This window comes from Peromyscus californicus, unplaced genomic scaffold (genome assembly GCF_007827085.1).
Source record: "Peromyscus californicus insignis strain IS unplaced genomic scaffold, ASM782708v3 Scaffold_17__1_contigs__length_78620276, whole genome shotgun sequence".
Classification (NCBI taxonomy): Eukaryota; Metazoa; Chordata; class Mammalia; order Rodentia; family Cricetidae; genus Peromyscus; species Peromyscus californicus.
In genome coordinates, this window is record NW_026294469.1 from 55,699,019 (window position 1) to 55,718,716 (window position 19,698).

General features: G+C 46.6%; 1 protein-coding gene across 2 annotated transcripts in view; it reads left to right on the forward strand.

Annotated features, from left to right (window-relative positions):
- The window catches only part of Gnal (G protein subunit alpha L), a 130,321-nt gene that overhangs the window by 34,653 nt on the left and 75,970 nt on the right, over positions 1–19,698 (forward strand). Inside the window, exons 1-4 of one of the 2 annotated variants that reach the window (XM_052742364.1) lie at positions 6,264–6,829; positions 7,090–7,162; positions 8,350–8,404; positions 8,555–8,674. In XM_052742364.1, coding sequence (XP_052598324.1) covers positions 6,685–6,829; positions 7,090–7,162; positions 8,350–8,404; positions 8,555–8,674 — 393 coding nt within the window. In that variant the 5' untranslated portion in view covers positions 6,264–6,684. Of the gene's footprint in view, positions 1–6,263; positions 6,830–7,089; positions 7,163–8,349; positions 8,405–8,554; positions 8,675–19,698 lie in introns of those variants that run through there. The other variant, XM_052742363.1, reaches the window with a different exon arrangement.

Here is a 19,698-nt window from a genome sequence, read left to right on the forward strand (position 1 = left end):
TTTGTTTGCAATGTTTTATATTTTATTTCATCTGACCATTGTTAGTGAAGAAAGAGTATCTCTCAAGCTTGACAGACTGTTTTTCTAACTTCACGTTGGTGTTTCAATGTTTTTATTAAACAACATGTGTTTGGATGTCTGCTGGAATCCAAAGTTTGCTAGATTTCTTCAGGTTAAAGAGCAGATAAGCTATTCGGGTGCTGATGGGCACTGTGCTAATGTGGTCTCTGCTACATCACTGAGCCCTTTTGTTTTATATGTGGCTTGTAAAATATATTTCAAATGTCACTGTGATACGTGGCAGTTTTTCTCAGACTAGTCTAGTCCCTCGATGGCCCCCTGTCAGCCACCTCTGCCTCAGCGTTGGTATTTGTCAGCTCTCTGTTACAGAAACGGATTCTGGGGTCTGTTTTCCTTTTCACACAGCTGTGAATGGTTTAGGCCATCAATGTCTCACTCCACTGATGGCACCACACAACAATAAATTCACAACACACACACACACACACACACACACACACGGCCAAGATGTGAAAGAAAAGGAAGCTAGAGTCTCACTATCCCCTTTGAGGGTATACCTTCAATGACCAGAAGACACACTCTTTGCCCACTAGGCTCCACTTTTCAGTAGTGCCAGGGGCTTTCAGAAGACAATTATTCAGACATGACAGCCTAGTTGAGTTTGGTGGCTTTCACGGGATTTCTGGATTGAAAGCATTGACGTTTCCATTCTGTCTGCAAATTCCCTCTTATGGCACATAGGATATTTTTGTTGTATTGTTTGAGTTTGTTTTTTAATGTGTCTGGCAGTCTCCTACCTCCTGCCATACAGTTGTTAAACTCTGTGCCGTGGCTAATATTTTAACAGAGACATTGAAATTCTGTGTTTTGGACACAAAGAGGAGTTAGTGACATTTAGCATCCTCTCCCTGCTGATGGGCTGCTTTTTGGTTTTTAAAACAGTCAGTTTCTAATTCTTTGTGGATGGCACCTCTCCCAGCTACTTCGTGTTACTTTGGTTGCAGGAGTAAGAAAAAGGGGAGACACGTGATTTCAATAAATTTGAAAATATTTGATCTCAGAGTATGTACAGAAAAGGAAACTTGAAGCTATTTCTCTGCTTTTCTGTTTTAAAAAAAAAATGTTAAAATGTACCGTAATACTTTCCACATATTATAATTAGGTCATACAGTGATCTAGGCTGCTAAAAATGAGTGACAGCCTATTTCCACCAAGACACTAAGTGGTGGGACAAAACAACAGACAATTGTGCCATTGGTCGTGCAGGTCCCCTGCCTGTGCCACCCTGTGCTACCACATGGCCCAGTTTGTGTGTGAGCTCCTCTCTGGCTGCAGTTGTGAGCATCTCCAAACACAGTCCTTGCTCCTCGGCGCTCACAATTGCCCTGGGCTTCTTTTAGGACATTTGATGAACCCACACCAAAGGTCTTGCTGCAGTTTTAGTCTCGAACATCGTCAAAAGTACCAACACAACAAAAGAACAAGCTAAATGTTTCCACTCACCTTTAGTGCCTGACATCTCTCGGGGTGCGTCATTTGACTCGTTTTTCAGATTTGTTCCCGTTTCCTGAATCTAGGGCTGCCGCTAATTGAAACAACCCGTCCGGAACGTTTTTTCATCTACTGGTTAATTAAATTTTTTTGAACTGCCTGCTAATGGGGAGGGACGATCCCTTCTTGCTACCCTGGACTTCATCTCCAGCTCCTGAGGAAGAAGCTGTCATTCCCTTCAGTGTTTGAAGCAAACGGAGACTTTCAAGTCATTAATTTCTCAAAACTAAAATGTAAGAGATTTAAATCAGAGTTTTGAAACCCTCTACCTGTCTTTCTCCTCAGTAGTGAGGGAAACTCCGCTTTGTTACACGTGGTCTTCGGACCTCAAACGCCATGCGGTCCATGTTCTAGAGCCTCGCTCTCTTGCTCTTTTCCCTGATCACATCTGCTGGCGCCCTCTGCCGGTGAGGCTTGTGGAGTGGCCCTCAGACCCTGCTGGTTTGAGTGCTTTGCCTGGGGAGCCTCCTAGCGCTGCCTTCTTCAGGTTGCCAAGCAACAGATGCTTTCCTTGCCCTGGGCTACGTATCAGTTTTCTGAGTTACCCTACAGTTCTTCCCTGTGACTCCGGATAAGTCAATGAGTATTCTGGGTTCTCATTCAAAGTTTGGAAACATGGATGAGGATCGATTTTTCCAGGCTATAATCGCAAACAGCAGATTATTGGATTTGAAATGTTTGAAGTTTGGGAGCTAGGGATGAAACTTGATAGTAGAGCACTTGCATGTACAAGTCTCTGGGCTTAATTCCAAAGACAAAGAAGGTGGGGGCGAGGGAGGAAGGAAGGAAGGAAAAGGAAAGGAAAGGAGGAAAGAAAAGAGGGAGGGAGGGAGGAAAGAAGGGAGGAAGGAAGGAAGAGAGGAAGGAAGGGAGGAAGGAAGGAAGGAAGGAAGGAAGGAAGGAAGGAAGGAAGGAAGGAAGGAAGGGGGAGGAAGGAAGGAAGGAAGGAAGGAAGGAAGGAAGGAAGGGGGAGGAAGGAAGGAAGGAAGGAAGGAAGAGAGGAAGGAAGGGAGGAAGGAAGGAAGGAAGGAAGGAAGGAAGGAAGGAAGGAAGGAAGGGGGAGGAAGGAAGGAAGGAAGGAAGGAAGGAAGGAAGGAAGGAAGGAAGGAAGGAAGGAGAGGAACCCTTGAGTTCCTGCCTGCTAACAGGCTGAGATGGGCTTTGCATTCTTCACATTTTCACTGAAATCACTGAACAAAACAGACACTTTCCCGGTTTAGACTATGGAGTCTGTAAATTAGCACAGTGTGCTGGCACACACGAGAGGTCATATTGGGCAGACTGTGAACCGAGCAGTCACCCTTCTAAGTCACCCACTCTGAGCACGTAAAATGATGGTGGTAATAATTCCTATATTTTGCACTAAAACTTTTTCCTAGCGACAGGACTTAGGCCAGTACCAGCCATCACTCAAAAGCCAGGAGCTACCTTTCCAATGTATGTGTTATCATTATATTGATCATCTACTAACTTTCTGGGTACAGTGTGGTTTTTCATTACATCACTGCATTTAATCCTTAAATTTTGTAATTCTAATTTATATATCTGATCAAAAACCACGTTTGCTATGTTTTCAGAGTAACTGAGTCAGTGTTTCGGGGTTTCTAATCTAATTCCCCCTTTATAACCTTTTATGACGTCTGTTTTGTTCCCGTCGATTTTAATAATTGATGGATATCTTGGCATTTTAGGATGGACAGATCCTTACAGATCTGCTCGCACTGTTCTATGCTTTCGTATTTCACCCTCCCTTTCTGCCTGCCCTAAGAGTTGTGGTATCTCCTGGGCTGACACATGTGTTGGCACGCTCACAAATGTGGCGACCGCAATAAACGGTCTTCTATAGACTCAGGACTTTTAATGGAGTTCAAAATGGAATGTGGCACTCTACATTTATGTCTACCTATGCAGAGAAGTTGTTGCTTTGGTTCTTTAGAAAAAGTATTCATTCTTCTTTTCAATAAGATGCTACACTAGAGAAATATGTTATGAATTTAAAAGTTGGCCATGAAATCCCTGTCACAGCAGCCCATGCTTTGACTAGGAATTGTCTCTGGTTTTGTCAATTCTTCTTGCATTCAACAGTATTCACAGTCCTGGTGCAGGAGGTACCCAGCCCTCAAGGCATCTACTATCTAATGGAGCTACAGTGCAGCCGGAAACAACCCACTGCATGCAGTGTGATAGATGAGATGAAGGAGAAGCATGGGCTCTGTGAGACGTGAAAGGGGTTTCTAGGTGTGTGTGATGGCTAATTTTGGTTGTCAACTTGACAGGATCTGGAATCACCTAAAACAGCAAGCCATTAGGCACTCCTGGGGGGGGGGGGGGCTTTCTTAATCACATTGTTTGAAGCAGAAAGACCCACCCTAAATGTGGGCGACTCCTGCAGGAGGCAGCTCAGATGAAAGGACTGGAAGAGTGGAGCTTTGCTCCTAGCCTGCTTGTCTTCACTCTCACTGACAAGTCTATTAATCCTGTTCCTGAAGCTTTCCTTCGCTGCTATTAGAACAAGCTTTGTCAACCTCCTAAAATAAACCGAAGACCGGCAGCGCTCCAGGAATCCTCCAGGTCTCCAGCACATGAGTGGGACTGCGGAGACCTCCAGTCTCATGGACTGAGCAGCTAATAGATTCTCGGCCTCTCACCACCAGACTACCCATTGTCACACTACCCAGACCATGTCGTGTGAGCCATTCTAATAAACCTGCCGTAAAATATATTCACCTTGTCAGTTCTGTTCTTCCAGAGAACCCTTCCTAATACAGTGCGGCTACAAGAGAGACAGTGAGGCAGGCCTGGCCCCGAGAAGGAGCCACAGCTACTCCCCAGAGAAAAGCAACAATGCACCTGAATCCACCTGGTTAGGAAGGAGGGGTGGGGCAAGGGAGCATGGAGAAGCTGGAGGGTCTAAAAGAACCAGGGAAGGAGTTTGTGGGTGGGGGGGGGGTGGCTAAGAATAGCAATGTGAAGGTAACACTACTGAGGCAGTGTTGAATAAATAATTATTTGAATAAGACGAGAGGCAATGGAAACAGTCCTGTACTGCTGAAACTGTGCTTGGAATGAGTGATCAGAGCCCATCGTGGTGGCGGAAGAGTGGTAGAGGATGGGACATATATTTAAGAAACATCCAGCAGGACACAGCAACTTTTCGTGTTTTGCGAGAGAAAAGTAAACCGGGGTCACTCCCATGCCTCGTGGTTTGGCAAATCCGTGGAAAGTACAGGGCTGGAAGGAGTAGGTTGGAGGTGTGGGTAGGCACAATGGGCAGTTGTGTCTGGGGAGAAAGGGTGAGCTGAGATCCAACACTCAGAGGGTGGTGTGCTAAAGGCCAAGATTCAAGGAGAGCATCGGACTGGCTTTGCAAAGAGCACAGAGACCAGAAATGCCCCAATCTACTGGTGATCCTGATATTCCCAGTGTAGGAGCTCGGGCCACTCATTGTCAGGCTACCTGGGGTTGAAGTTTCAGGAGGAAGGAAAGACAAGCAGGGTTGAAGCCCTGGAAGAAGGAACATTGGTAGAACCAACGAGAGGGGACCAAAGATCTTAGTTTGCAATGGGCAGTGTGGGTGCGTGTTTGCATGCTTTAGGAGAATGGGCCCACCAGGAAAGGGAGAGGGAGGAGAGGGAGAGGCGGGGGGAGGGGGGATTGGATTGGAGCAAGTGAATAGAGCTGAGGAAACCATAAGAGATGAGACAGACCTAAGGGAAGGGACCAGGAGGGCATGGTCTGACTGTGGGATAAAGTAACACAGTTGGTATCTACTCTCTGGGGCACAGGCCAGGTCATGCTGATAGCAGGGGGAAATGTGGGATCTGGAGACACACACCCCACTCTGAGCAAAGGTTTATGACTTCCTGCTCAGTACCTAGTTGTCACCAAGTTGGGGACCATCAACTTCTCATGGTCTCTAGGACTCCTTTTCACCTCCACGTCTCAGTGCTGGAGTTTAATACCCGGGCTCGGTCACCTTTTTTGCCCTCCTCATCCCCTCCTCTTGCTCCGTGAACACAAAGTGCAGAGGTTAGCAGAGCTAAGTAAGGGCTCTCATTTTTAGTCACAATAAAGGACCAGCAGGTGCCAGTCCCCTGTCCTCATCCGTTCCTCTGCTCTAAGGTCAGATTCAAAACCATGGTGTGTTCTAGAAAAGCAGTGGAACTATTCGACAAAACTGCTGAGGAAAAAACGGGGGCTGGAGGTAAAGATGGGCTGGAAAGGTGGTAGCGGGGGGCGAGCTGGAATAGTCTAGAAGCTGAGGAGAGCAAAAGCGATGTGACTGGTGAGCCTCCTAGCGATCCTCCTCCCTTATAGAATATGCATGATCCCAAGTCCCAGCTCGCTTGGGAGCAAAGAGGCGTGGGGGGGGGGGGGGGGGGACGAGGAGCACGTGCCCAGAGGCACTGGGGCGCGGGGTGCAAGGAAGCCACACCGGGCAGCGTGTAAGCACCCCCTGTCCCTTCTCTGACTCACTGGGTTAGGGAAACGCTGCTCTGAGACCCCAAGTCAACTCCTACTGTCGTCTCTCTCCCCGACCTCCCCACTTCTCCTCCTTCCCCCCTCTCCTTCCAGGGGAGCAGGACCCGCAGGGGGCGCACACGTCAGACTTTGAAACAAGTCAGCCGCGTGGGTGGCCACGGCCGCCCTGTGGGGACCCTTTGGTGCGAGCTCTGGCCCTCCATGCTGCGCTTAGCCACTGCGCAGGCAGGACCCCGGTTTTCGGTTACGCGCCACCCCCTCGGCATCTCCGCGGGGCGGTGCTGAGGCAGGCGGAGGCGGAGCCCGGGCACAGCGCCACCGGCTGTCTCCAGCAGAGCCCGGCGCCCGGGGCTCCGCGCGCTGTGCGCTGTTTCCCCAGCAGGTTCCTAAGACGACCTGCCTTTAAGGAGCGTTTCCCAGGGCGCGCCTGCCTCCCCGCGCCGTTAGCCGGGAGCGTGCGGTGGGCGCAGGGGAGGGAGAAGCCGGTGCGATCGCAGATCCCCGGGAGACCAGGCTGTCTCTTTCAGCATCCGGGAGTGGAGAAGCGGTTGCGGGGAGTGCACATCGCTGGTTCTCGCTGGCTCTCGTGCGTCTTCCTACTTGCCTGACCGGGAGTGCGAGCCAGCAGGCATGGGGTGTTTGGGCAACAGCAGCAAGACCGCGGAAGATCAGGGCGTGGATGAAAAAGAACGCCGCGAGGCCAACAAAAAGATCGAGAAGCAGCTGCAGAAAGAGCGCCTGGCTTACAAAGCGACTCACCGCCTGCTGCTTCTGGGTAAGGCCAGGGTGCGTGGTCGCTCTGACCCCCGACAGCTCCCTGTGTCCAGGAGTGCCCATTCTGGGGCTCACAGCCACCGGCACAGCCAAACCGGGGCTGCGCATCACCGGGCGCTGGAACTTAGCCCGGGCGAACTACTGCGAGCCACATCTAGGGGGTACTTGAAAGACCCCACGTAAGGAAAGAACACATTGGGTAGCGACAGGTATAGCCCGATAGGAGGACACGGATGACCACCTTCTTTCTGTTTGTTCCAGGGGCTGGTGAGTCAGGGAAAAGCACCATCGTCAAACAGATGAGGATTCTACACGTCAACGGCTTCAACCCTGAGTAAGGATACCCAATTTGGATTCGGTTTCTAAATTCTATGTCAATCGCATCTTTTCGCAGAAGTACTTTCTCCACGCAGTTCTTTTGATAACGGAGTAGATTGGGGCGGCGGGGAGGCAGAAATCTAGCATTGAACTTGCTCCATTTAGGCAAACGCCTTCTTTGGCGGTGTCTAGTTTAAAAAGTAAACAGCTTGCCAAAATACAATTTGTTAGAAATTTTTTGGGGGAACTGGTCTCTAATAATGGTATGGCGCTGAACTTTCAGCCAATACATTGATCAAAACCCATTAGTATCTGAAGGGGCGGTCTCTCAGGAGCCTAACATATTGGAATCTGTTGTATAAAATGGTGTAGTAGTTGCAAAATACCTATGAACATCTTTCAATTTACTTCGTATCTCCTCTGGATGATTCATAGTGCCTACTGCAACATGTTAATAAAAGCTGTGAGTGTATCATGTTGAATAGTTTAGGAAATAATCACAAGGAAAAAAAAAATGCCTGAACGCATTCAGTGCGGATACAGTTTTGGTTTTTTTTTTTTTTTTTTTCTGCCAAACGGTTTTTGATCCTCGGTTGATTGAATCCACCAATGTAAAACCACCTATATGAAGCCTAACGATATCTCAGTACTCCATCTCTCTACAGTGCAACCCACTTACATCTATTTCAGTTTATAACTATGAATATAAGGGATAGGTTTGAGTATAACTGTAGTTGTATTTGTGTGCCATATCCATAATAATTGTGACTATGTGGCCTTGATGTTTGTTTGAGGTTGTAGATTTTAAAGCTGGTATATTCAATTTGTTTTGGGCAAGGATTGGAAGGGGTGAGGGGCTGGCTGTGTTCTCATTTGTGAGATAAAAGCTTAACAGATGCCTTGGAAGTCGGATACTGACCTCTGGTGAACCCAGTCTCCCTGACGCTGCAGTCACTGGAAATTTAAAATCTTTTTTTTTTTCTTTTTTTTGGTTTTTCGAGACAGGGTTTCTCTGTGTAGCTTTGCGCCTTTCCTGGAACTCACTTTGCAGACCAGGCTGGCCTCGAACTCACAGAGATCCACCTGGTTCTGCCTCCCGAGTGCTGGGATTAAAGGCGTGCGCCACCACCGCCCGGCTTTAACTTAAAATCTTAATTGGTTTCTATCATGAATGAAATTAATAACAACTCTCTTTCAATGCAGGGAGAAGAAGCAGAAAATTCTGGACATCAGGAAAAATGTCAAAGACGCTATCGTGGTAAGGCCTCCCCTAACGTTAGTTCACCTGAATTGTTGAGTAGGCTGGACTTAGATTGTGTAAACAAAGTATGTATTTCTGATTACCTTTCATGGGACCTTTACATGTTATATCTCTCTGTTGGTTTTTCCCCCCTTCATCCTATTTTAGACAATCGTTTCAGCAATGAGTACTATAATACCTCCAGTTCCACTGGCCAACCCTGAAAACCAGTTTCGGTCTGATTATATCAAGAGCATAGCCCCTATCACCGACTTTGAATATTCCCAGGTAAGAAAATTTTTCCTCAAACAGTTTACATGAGAGGTGGACCCATTCCTATTGAATGGGTCATTCCTTACTGAAAAGCAGCATGATTGTCTAAAATCTAGCCCTACAGATACTTCTTTTGTGCTTATTAAAAATAGCAAAGACAGTGGGATTGTTCGAAATGCCTTTATGGATGTCTGGGTGGCTGATCATCAGGGAGGCAGCTGGTCTTTCAGAAATGTTGGCGCTGCTTTTCCTGGTATGTTTTCAAAGCATTGTCACATATGACAGAAACATAAACTACATGAACAGAGAGAAAAGCTTGTGGCACATAACTGCCTTTGTGGGAATAACAGAAGAAAAAGAAAAACAGAATTCAGCTTTCTCTTAGACTCTGTGTCCATCTGAGCACAAGACAAGAGAGTGCATGTTGTAAGTAATGGACCAGCATTCTGTGGGTCGTGTCAAGCAAGATACAGTGTGGTTTACATCCGCCTCACTGCCAGCTGCCGCCCATCATTCCTGCACCAGCATTGCCCGTGCTGGAGAGGGAGACCAACCAGTATGAGCTGTTTCTTGTTGGATCTTTAAAATAGTGTTTAGTAATTTGATGTAGCAACTGGATACTGTTTCTGAGAAAGTCATGTTTGTCCCAGTTGTAGCAAAAGAGCATCTTTGTGTGTGTGTGTGCATGTGTAAGTGAATATACCGGTCAGTACTGAATTTCAGAGTTTTCACTGCCTGGCAGGTGGTTTGCAGATACCTCTCCTCCAAGTGCAGAATCCACTGTGTAAACAGAGACCTTGCCCTGCCCTGTCTTAAAGGCCTGGTGTACCTGCTGCTCCCTCCCCACCCCCCATAAAATGCCATCCCTTGAGCTCTGTTTCAGGGTAATGGATAATAATATTTTTGAGAAAGAGTCTTTCTACATAGTCCTGGCTGTCCTGGAACTTACTATGTAGATCAGGCTGGCTTCGAACTCACAGAGCTCTGCCTGCCTCTGCCTCCCAAGTGCTGGGATTAAAGGTGTGCGCCACCAGGCCTAGCTAACAGTGCCCTTTTAAAGAGCTTATATTTTAATCATCTAGTATGTTTTTTGCTTCTAATAAGTGTAAGCATCCCAATATAGCCAGAACTACCTTTACAATTTCTGAAAAGGAGTTTAGAGTAACACCATAAGTAAAGAAGTTTGGCATCTGGCACAAGGCACATTGGTTCTGAACTGTGTCTTTACTTATGGATGGCTGGAAATGGGATACAGAGATGGTAAGGTGGGTGAAAAGTAGCCAGATGCTTCTGCCACACCAGGAAGCCTCCTAGCTCCAACTGGAGCTGCGGGGCATCTGCTGTGTTCTCTGTGGTGTTGTGTGCATTAGAGATGGAACATGAAGTGACAGTCCTGGTTGAAATGAAGAGTGGCGTTCTCATCCAGCCTCAGATGTTGACTGTCACGCCACGTTTTCCCAAAGTCATTATAAAAGACCTTATCTACTCCTCAACATTTTCCTTTAAAATGTCGTTGTTAGCCCATGAGAAGTTAAGATGGATCAATCCGTTCTGCATCATTTTCTTTCTGCTCATAAACACTCACAGATGATCTTTCCATCTGAAATTCAGAAACCCAGCTCTCTCCTGGGCTGTCTCGGGCATTGTGAATGTGACTTTTGAGTTCAATCTTACCTCTTTTAATAAAAACAAAACTTGAGGAGCCATTCTCTACATATGCATATATTTTCATAAAATTATTATCATAAGCCATATTTAGTTATCCATTAGGTAAAAGAGGATTTGGTAGCAACAAATACAAACACAACTCAAATGCAGTGTGGAGGCAAACTCTTTTAGGAGCTGTTCTGTTGACTTTTTTTTTTTTTTTGCTTTTTTGCTTTTTCGAGACAGGGTTTCTCTGTGTAGCTTTGGAGCCTGTCCTGGGACTCACTCTATAGACCAGGCTGGCTTCGAACTCACAGAGATCCACCTGCCTCTACCTCCCAAGTGCTGGGATTAAAGGTGTGCACCACCACCTGGCTTTTTTTTTTTAATTTTTCTCTCCTAGCGCTCTGTGGTTTTGCATGTCTGTGCTTGTATAAAATGACAGTTTTATTTATAAAAAAAAAAATCTAGACTTATGTAAATAAGAACTTAACACTAGTAGATAGCATTGTTTCTGAAAATGCTGTTTCTTATTTAATATATACTCCCTTCATAGACTTTATTCAATAGTGCCTGGAAACATCACACATCACACTACTTATATTTTGGCATGCAAGAATTCAGAGGATGCTAAGTGGAGTTGTGTTTTATGCAGGATGTGAGCTAGGTGTGAGGAATGGATTGTAGGAGGTGAGAGTTGAGATTAGATGGTCATTTTGGAGCTGACTGGAATTATCTAGACAGGGATGCGAGGGCGATTTGGTGTGGAATGCTGACAGTGGGGACATTGAAGGGGTCCTGGGCTGAAATGTATTTTGGAAACAGAGTCATTTGTATGGTCTGATCTTTCCATGTGGATATTGAGCCTGGATTTCTGCACAGAAAATAAAAACAGGTTGGGGAGAGGGAGGAACAAGGAGTCCTGTTTTCCCGAGATGCTGGAAATCACCATTCAGACACCCTGGTACGAGCTTGGAGGGCATGAGGTACAAGCTTGGAGTGAGCAGGGTGAGCAGGCATGGTGGGAGGGTGTGCGGCGCAGGCTTGGAGGGAGGAGGTGAACGCTGGAGGTCTCCTGCACAGGGATTGTGTGGTGCGGTGGGCCGATTAGGAAGACTCTAGCGAAACACTAAGTAGATCGCCAGGTTCCAAGTAGCCAAGAGGCTGTCTAGGATACCATGGCAGGACACCACGAAACCGGGGAAGTTAGAGCAGAGATGGGGGGGGGGGGGCACTTAAGAAGAGCCATTCAAGATTGAAAGAGACCTCCACCTCAGGGCAGTGTGGAGAAAGTGAATCTAAGTAGGCATTCGAGGAACACGACTTTTGTAGCCCGAAGGTCCGCAGCGGCCTTGACGGGGATCAGCTGGTATTCTGAGAAGAGGATGCTGACAAGAGAAAATGGGGGCAGCCAGAGCACCCTGGGTCTTCTGTGGGCTCTGCTGTGAAGAAGTCAAGAAGCAGAAGCGAAGGAGAGTAGGAGAGGCCCAGACGCATCCTGTGGGCTGCTTCTGTGGCTTGCTGTAGTCTCTGCCTCTAAGAAAATCCAGGAAGCTAGGATCCAAAAGGGCAGAAAAGGCTTACAAAGGTTAAAAAAAAAAAAAGCTTCATTTTATTTTATTGAGAGAGAGAGAGAGAACAGGAGACAAAGAGAAAGAGATATGGGAGAGAGTGTTCATACCATGGTGCACATGTAAAGGTCAGAGGGTGATTTTTGTGGAGTCAGTTTCCAGAGAGGTTGCTTTTTAGAATAAAAGATCCACAATCACGTGACCTGTATTCTTTGGCAAAGAAAGAAAAAACGAGAGTGCAAGGAAAAGAGGCTATTGGCAGACCCTCGTCTCTCACGGAGCATAATGGATGGAAAACCCAGATAGACTGCAGCGGCGGAGTGTGAGGGAGGGCAAAGGACAGGCGTAGACCAAGGGGAGATGGAGGATCTTACAGGAAGAAAAGGCTGCCTTGCAAAAGCCTTCTAAAACAAATCGGTAAATGTCCATATTGTCTGGTTTGGGAATCTCCACAAACTGCCCCACCTGCTGTTAGTGGTATTATTCATGGTTAGGATGAACAATAAATGAGAGAGAATAAAGTCAGTGTGCCCTTGAACCCAAGCGACACTGTTACTCCTTTCACAAGCCAAGAGTACCAAAGGAGGTTTCCTTCCAGAGGTCGGAAGCGAAACCTCCAGCTGTTCTCACGGCTACCTGATGAGCTCTGTGCTGCCAACCACGTGGAATTTGGGGAGACCAGGCAAGCATGGTATGCTGAGTGTTAACATCAAGTAAAACAAATGCAAACGTCCTCTATAAAATATGAATTACATTGGACAGGAAAAGCCCGGCCCTTAAGTTCAAATAATTTATTGATAGTTGCCTAGTCAGTTGTTTTTTGTTTGTTTGTTTTGTTTTTCCATATCTAGACCTTAGGTCATCTTGGTTTGAGACTCAGTCTACCCAGGCAGGAATCCTTTCATTGGTGGGCACCATGTATTGCAATCAAATTTTATTTAGCATCTAGCAGAGGAAGGTCTGGAAAACAGTCTGAACCGATAGTTAAGCAGGACAACAGAAATCAGTTGATCATTCACTAAGAAGGAAAATGCAATGATTGCGTCTCACCCCAAAAATCCTTCAACAGGCAAAGTCACTGTTCAAGTGAATCCCCACTTGTTTGGGGTTTTTTCCTTCTTCAAATATGGGTGTCGGATTAGCTCTCTTTAAAATGGGTTTTATTAGGATGTTTTTAAGACAAAGAAGTCATTACAAGAATGCAAAAGCAGAACTGGTGTGGAATGGTGGGTATACCTGCCATCTTAGTATTTGGGAGGCTGAGGTAAGAAGATTGTGAGTTCAAGAGCAGCCTGGGTGGTATAGCAAGTTCCAGAACTGTCAAGACTCCGGCTCAAAAAAAAAGAAAAGGAAAAAGAGAAAAGGAAGGCAGGCAGGCAGGCCAAACAAAAGCAGTCTGATCCACCAATCAATGCTTTTTCATCACCAACTGATAGTTCCTAAGACGGCAAGTTCATCATAGTTCCATTAGCAACATAATTATACCCAGGGAGCAGGAGTTACAGTTCCCCCTCCCCCAGTGAAAGCAGGTCAGTGAGGTCTCCATGGCTACTGTGCATTTGGTCAGGATATAGGTAGAGGGTGGCCCCGTGGACTGGACAAGATGCCAGCCGGTAGACTTTCCGCTGTATTTAAGCATATGATCTTAACCAAGTGTCCTTGACTGGTACAGTTTCCCCACTGGGGCCCATGTATGAGTGTATCCAGATAAACGTTGGAGTGGAGCTGGGATCCTAAGCAGCATGTTGAGTATTAGCTGCACCTGCCTGTTTAATTTGTCTTCTGCTTTTGAGACAGGGTCTCTGTGTGTAGCCCCGGCTAGCCCCCAATCGCTGTGTAGTCCAGGCTGCCCTCAAACATGGGACCCTTCTGTTTCCTCCTCCCTGGTACAGAGATTACAGGCCCAGACCACTACATCAGGCTTAAACTACACTTTTTAAAAAGAGAAGGGCCAGGCTGTGGTGGCATACACCTTTAATCTCAGCACTCAGGAGGCAGAGCCAGATGGATCTCTGTGAGTTCGAGGCCAGCCTGGTCTACAGAGCGAAATCCAGGACAGACACCAAAACTACACACAGAGAAACCCTGTCTCAAAAAAAAGCAAAACAAAGAGAGAGAGAGAGAGAGAGAGAGAGAGAGAGAGAGAGAGAGAGAGAGAGAGACTGACTGACTGATTGACTGACTGACTGACTGACTGACTGACTGACTGACTGACTAGGAATCCAACCTAGGACCTCCCAAATGCTAGCTGGGCACTTTCCCACTGAGCCATTCCCAGGCCCTTTTTGGGGGGAGGGGGAAGGGGGAGGGAGCTTGTGATCAACCAGTCTGAAGCCTTCTGTGTTAGCCAGTGACAGCGAGCTCTTCCATGGGAGCCCAAACCACAGTTGTACTCGGATCCCCAGCCCCTTTATCACAGCCTAAAGTCTCCCAACCCCAGTCGGACATGGCTGCTTGTGCTCCTTGAAATACAGCTGAGGAAGGGGCCTCCCTCCCACAGTGCTCTTCCCCACAGCTCACAGCAGCACTCTGCCATGTGCTGTGTACACTGAAAACGTCACAGAATATCTGTCCATCTATAATACGACAGAAGCCCTTGTATCGGCATCATTCCGGACAGTGAGGGTGGGGCGCCAGCGGACAGGCTGACTAGAATGCCACCTAACAGTAGGGAAACACTCTTGTGCACAGCAGTGGAAATCCATTTGGCAAGCAGCCAACCCATCCTTTCCTCTTTGAACTGGTGAAGCCGTGTGCCCGTTTTTAAGGAAACCGAAGAGGGGCAGGGGATGTCGTTCAGTGGCAGAGCTTGCCTAGCATGCATGAGTACTGCATGGCAAAACCTCTGGACTGGGGGAGCAAAGAGTGAAAAACTCACTTTCCTCAGGGAACTGAGAGGCTGAAAGATTTTTGTGTATGGCATGAAAAGGGGCTTTCATCTCAGCTTTGGTCAGAGGTGAGGAATAAATGGAAAACAGTCTGTGAGATATTCGTAAGGGCGGGAGGGAGCCATCGCCTTTACAGGAGCCACAACAGGGAGGGACTGTGGGCCTGGGCTGTTTCTGTGCTGTCCAGGAGACTGAGGCATGATCAGTGAGGAGCATCTCTGCATTCTCACTTGGAAGGAAGGAAGCAGTAGAGAGAGCAGGCTGTGTGGGGGGATGGGGGGCATCACACCTAGTCCACTATGCTCAAACCCCAGCCAGACCAAATGCTTGCCGTATGACTCAGAGTGAGCCCATTAGCCCATTAGCCCATTAGCCCTGTAATTTCTCAACAGTGCAGCAGAGGGGACCATGCCAGCTATTCCATGTGGCTGTGACAGGATTAAATACAGTGACACCTGGGAGGCAGCCAGCTCTCAAGAGGTACACCTTGAGGACGAGTGTCCTTGCTCCGTGAGAGAGAAGGGCTGGTGGAGTCAGGTGTACTAGGTCCTCTGATTCTAGCTCAGGCTGTGGCCCTCATCCTCATCCGCTGTCGTCAGCCCAGAGGTCCTGGTGGCCACGCAGATACCAGTTCTCTGTCAACCCTTCCTTCTTCAATCCACAGGGAACTGACAGACCCCAGAGCTGTCCCACCCTGCCTTAGGCAGCGTTCACAAACAGACTCTTTTGTCCCATGCCAAGTGCCCGGGTCCCCTAAACATAATTCACCTAAGGGAACTCACCTCCAAGTAGCACAGTGGAGACAAGCTAAGGAACTCCGACCTCTGACCTCTGTGCCATCTCTGAAGACACATTTCATGGGGAGAATGCTTCACTTGCCCTGGCTGACGGGCTTCATCTCTGTCTCTGTCACCAGCTGCCCTGAGACCTCAGGTCCACACCCCCGCTACATTATTTTCACAGTTTTGTTTTCCGTTTTTTTCTTAATTTCTTTGTTTGGGGAAGGGATTGTCTTATTTGAGATAGAGTCTCATACAGCCCAGGCTGGACTCAGACTCAATATGTAGCCAAGGATGACCTTGAGCTTATGATTTCCTCTCTCTACCTGCTAAGTTTGGGGATTATAGGTGGTGCCACCATGCAGATTATGGGATGCTGGGGTTCATACCCAGAAGCTCGTGCACACTAAGCAAGCACCCTACAAACCGAGCTCTGTACCAGCCCCTTCACTAGGATTTTTCACAAACCAACACTGTCAGTCCTGTTTTCCTACTTCTGCCCACCTTCATCCTGCTGTCTGAACCTGTGGCTTCATGGAGCTGCTTGGAACTAACTAGGCCTTGATGGGTCTGGTGGGAATTCGTTATTATTGTTGCTTAAATTTATTTTAATTAAAATAAGTTAAATATTTTAACCAAAATATGGTTCCATGAGACGAAAACGCTTGTCCATGTTTTCACACAAGGTTTCACGAGTCCTAGCTCACTCATTCATGTGTCCAGTGAAAGGTGAGCGTCTCCTGAACGATGGCCTGCGTAGGGGAGTTAACCCCAAGCACTTTACAGTTTGAGCAACAGGGTCTTTGTTAGTCAAGTTGTCAGCATTTAGAATTTGTCTTTGTTTTTTGAGACAGGGTTTCTCTGTGTAGTTTTGGTGCCTGTCCTGGATCTCACTCTGTAGACCAGGCTGACCTCAAATTCACAGAGATCTGCCTCCCAAGTGCTGGGATTAAAGGCATGCACCACCACCGCCCTGGCTAGAATTTTTGTAATGAAATATTTTATCTCTCCTAGGGTGTGTTCTCTAACTTTCTAAAAAGTTCTAGAAAAGTTCCTCCTAAAAGAGAATGAGACTCTGGAGGAGAGGCAAAGGGCTCTTGAGTTTGAGGCCAATCTGGATGCTATTGCAAATAAAATAAAATAAATTAACAAATTTTCTCTAAATTTGCACCTCTGGAGTTTTTTTTTTTCTCTCTCTCTCTTATTTCTGAGGTTTGAAGAAAGTGGCAAACACTTCATAGACCTGGGACAGCCATATTGATTCCACAGAGAATAACAGAAATCATACTTTAAAACAGTGATGTGTGCTGAGGTTAAGACCTTAGGGACATCTAACTGACAGCCGTAACTGAAGAAGAGAGAGCAGAGATAAAGAATATGGGGACTGAAGAGAGCCCCTGGCACCCTGGTGTCGTCTCTCTAGCCATCTGTGGAGCATGTGGCATTTGGCCAGCGTGGAAGAAGTCTGTTTGGCCAGCAAGTGGGGAATAGTGCTGAGGTCCCATGGTTCCACCATGGACACTAGGTAGAATGGTAAAAGAAGGGGTCACATGAGCCGAGCTTGCTTCTTTGCTGGTGTTTCAGCAAAGTCACAAAGTATCTGGGGGTACAGAGATGAACGGGGCCATGCTTTCCTGTTTCAGATGTTGGGATGAGAAAGCATGGGAGGTTCACAGATATTAGGAACATGTGAAAAATGCCTTCCTCCTGTGATGAGGAGAAATCCCTGCCGCCTGTAATCTCTGCACTGGTGTGGACAGAGCAGAGGCCCAGAGGCAGAAAGCGGCTCCGTGTGACGGAGGCTGAGGGCATTCACAACACCTGGGAAGAGAGCAAGCACAGGCCACTTGTGCCAACTACAGGGCTAGGCTTCCTCCTTGGGCTGTGGAGAGCTTCACAATGGTTCTCATCAGAAGCAAGTGTCGGTTCTTTCTGGAGAAATGATTCTGGAATTCAACACACTTTCAGGTCTGTTGTGGAATAGTGTTCTGAGGGGTTGGCATGGGGTGAAGGGCATTTCTTCTACCAGAAAACTTCTCCTGGGCCTCTTTGGACTTATGTCGAATCTAAGGAAGGATGAACCATGTTCCCTTGGTAATTCAAAAGTAGGTTTTAGAAACGTCTCGTAGGACTGTGTGTGTGTGTGTGTGTGTGTGTGTGTGTGTGTGTGTGTGTGTGTGTGCATGTCCCTGTCCCTATCAAATGTTCACTTGCCAGTTTTAGCACAATGGTACCCTTGAACCACAGTAAATACTTCAGGAAGACGGTTGCTGGAGTCTCTGGACTCTTATAAATCCTACAATGAGCGGCTGTTTACTGTGACTCAGATGGACTGGTGTCCTACAACTATTAGGAACATTTGTGTAAGAACAAGACAGCTGGGCATGGTTGTGCACACCTCTAATCCAAGCACTGAGAATGCAGAGGTAGGTGTATCTCTGTGAGTTTGAGGCTAGCCTGGTCTACATAGTGATTTCCAGGCCAACCACAGCTATATAGCAAGACTTTGTCTTGAAAAGAAAAGAAAGGAAAGGAAAAGAAAAGAAATGAGGATATTTATGCATTTCCAGGAGCATCCTAGACTTAACATACCCATTACTAAGGGAATGAAGAACATTTTGGAAGCCGACTCCCATCTACCTTCCTAAGTAACATGCCAGAATAAAAAATTTAAAAAATGTAATAATAATAAAACTAGTAGTTGAACTATGTGTCTCTTATCTAGAGAGCGTCTGCTTAGAGAGATGAATTTTAAGCGACAAACTAAGGCAACAATTTTTTAATTCCTGGATAGGATGTCATTGAAATCTCAAGTTGTATGAAAAGACTTGAACAAAAAGACTTGTGGTATCCAGCTCACCTCTGGTTAGCATATCTTGGAAGCTAGCTGCTGGGCTTGGCAGAGGAGAAGCAAAGCCCCAGGAGCCAGCACCCATTGTAGTCCTTGTCATCGCTAGCTTTATGTAACTGAGAGGAAATATTTTGAACTTTTCAGCCGTCTCTTTGGGGAATGGCAGAAGGAACAGTAAGTAGGCTATACTTATGCCAAATTAAGCCTTAAGTGAGTCAACACTTGTGGCTTGTGAGAAATGCACACCAAGGTTTCATGAGGCAGAATAATGGGGATGTTCCTAGGAGGATTCTTCAAGCACCGTGACTTTTTAAAATTGCCGTTGGTTTTGCATGGTGTTCTAGTTAGCTTCTCTGGCTGTGACCAAACACTGACCAAGAGCAGCTTGGGGAGGAAAGGAGTTATTTAGCTGCCAGGTTATATATAGTTCATCATCCGGGGAAGCCAAGGCAGGAACCTGGAAGCGGGAAGTGGAGCAAGATAACCTGTTAGAACACTGCTTACTGGCTTATCCCCATGGCCTGCTCACCCTGCTCTCTTATAAAACCCAAGACCACCTTCCCAGGGGTGGCAGCCCACCATGGGCTTGGCCATCCCTCATCATTAATCAGAAAAATGGCTGACAGGTCAGTGTGATTGAGGCAATTCCTCAATTGAAGTTCCCTTTTTCTCAAATGACTAAAGTTAGTGTCAAGTTGGCAAGTACTAACCGGTACACATAGGAATGTCATCCATGAAGGTGTGGGTTTTTTTTTTTCTTCACTTCTTAAAATAATGTTGTACTTTTATTATGCTATGGCATGTGGGTTAAACTAATGCAGTTTCCTGCGTGATATTCTCTCTACGCAAAACAGTTTCCTTTTTAAACTTTTGTTTGCTTGTTTAGGACATATTTGTGTATGAAATAAAATCTAAAAGATATAAGAATTCTCTCATGTGGCTCCTCCCAGCTCCCCACCGGTATGCAGGATGTGACCTGTCAGTCAACACAGTGGTCAATGCAGCACCGACTCTGAGTGTCTGAGGAGCAAGCCTCTTAACAGGCATTTTTCCCTCATGTTGGATCTAAACCAGGACTTTGAGCACAGCACACTAAAAGTACTCTACCACTGAGCTACACCCTCAACTCTTAACACATTTCTACCTCCTAGGACAGCCTGTTATAAAATATAGATACAGATTGCAATTAATTTTCTTAGTATAAAATTTGTCTAGCCTGAATTACTAAGTGAATGTTTCTCAATAAAATTCGACACTGAGGTGTATTGTATAGAAACTTTCTGGAGGCTGAGATGAAATGCCA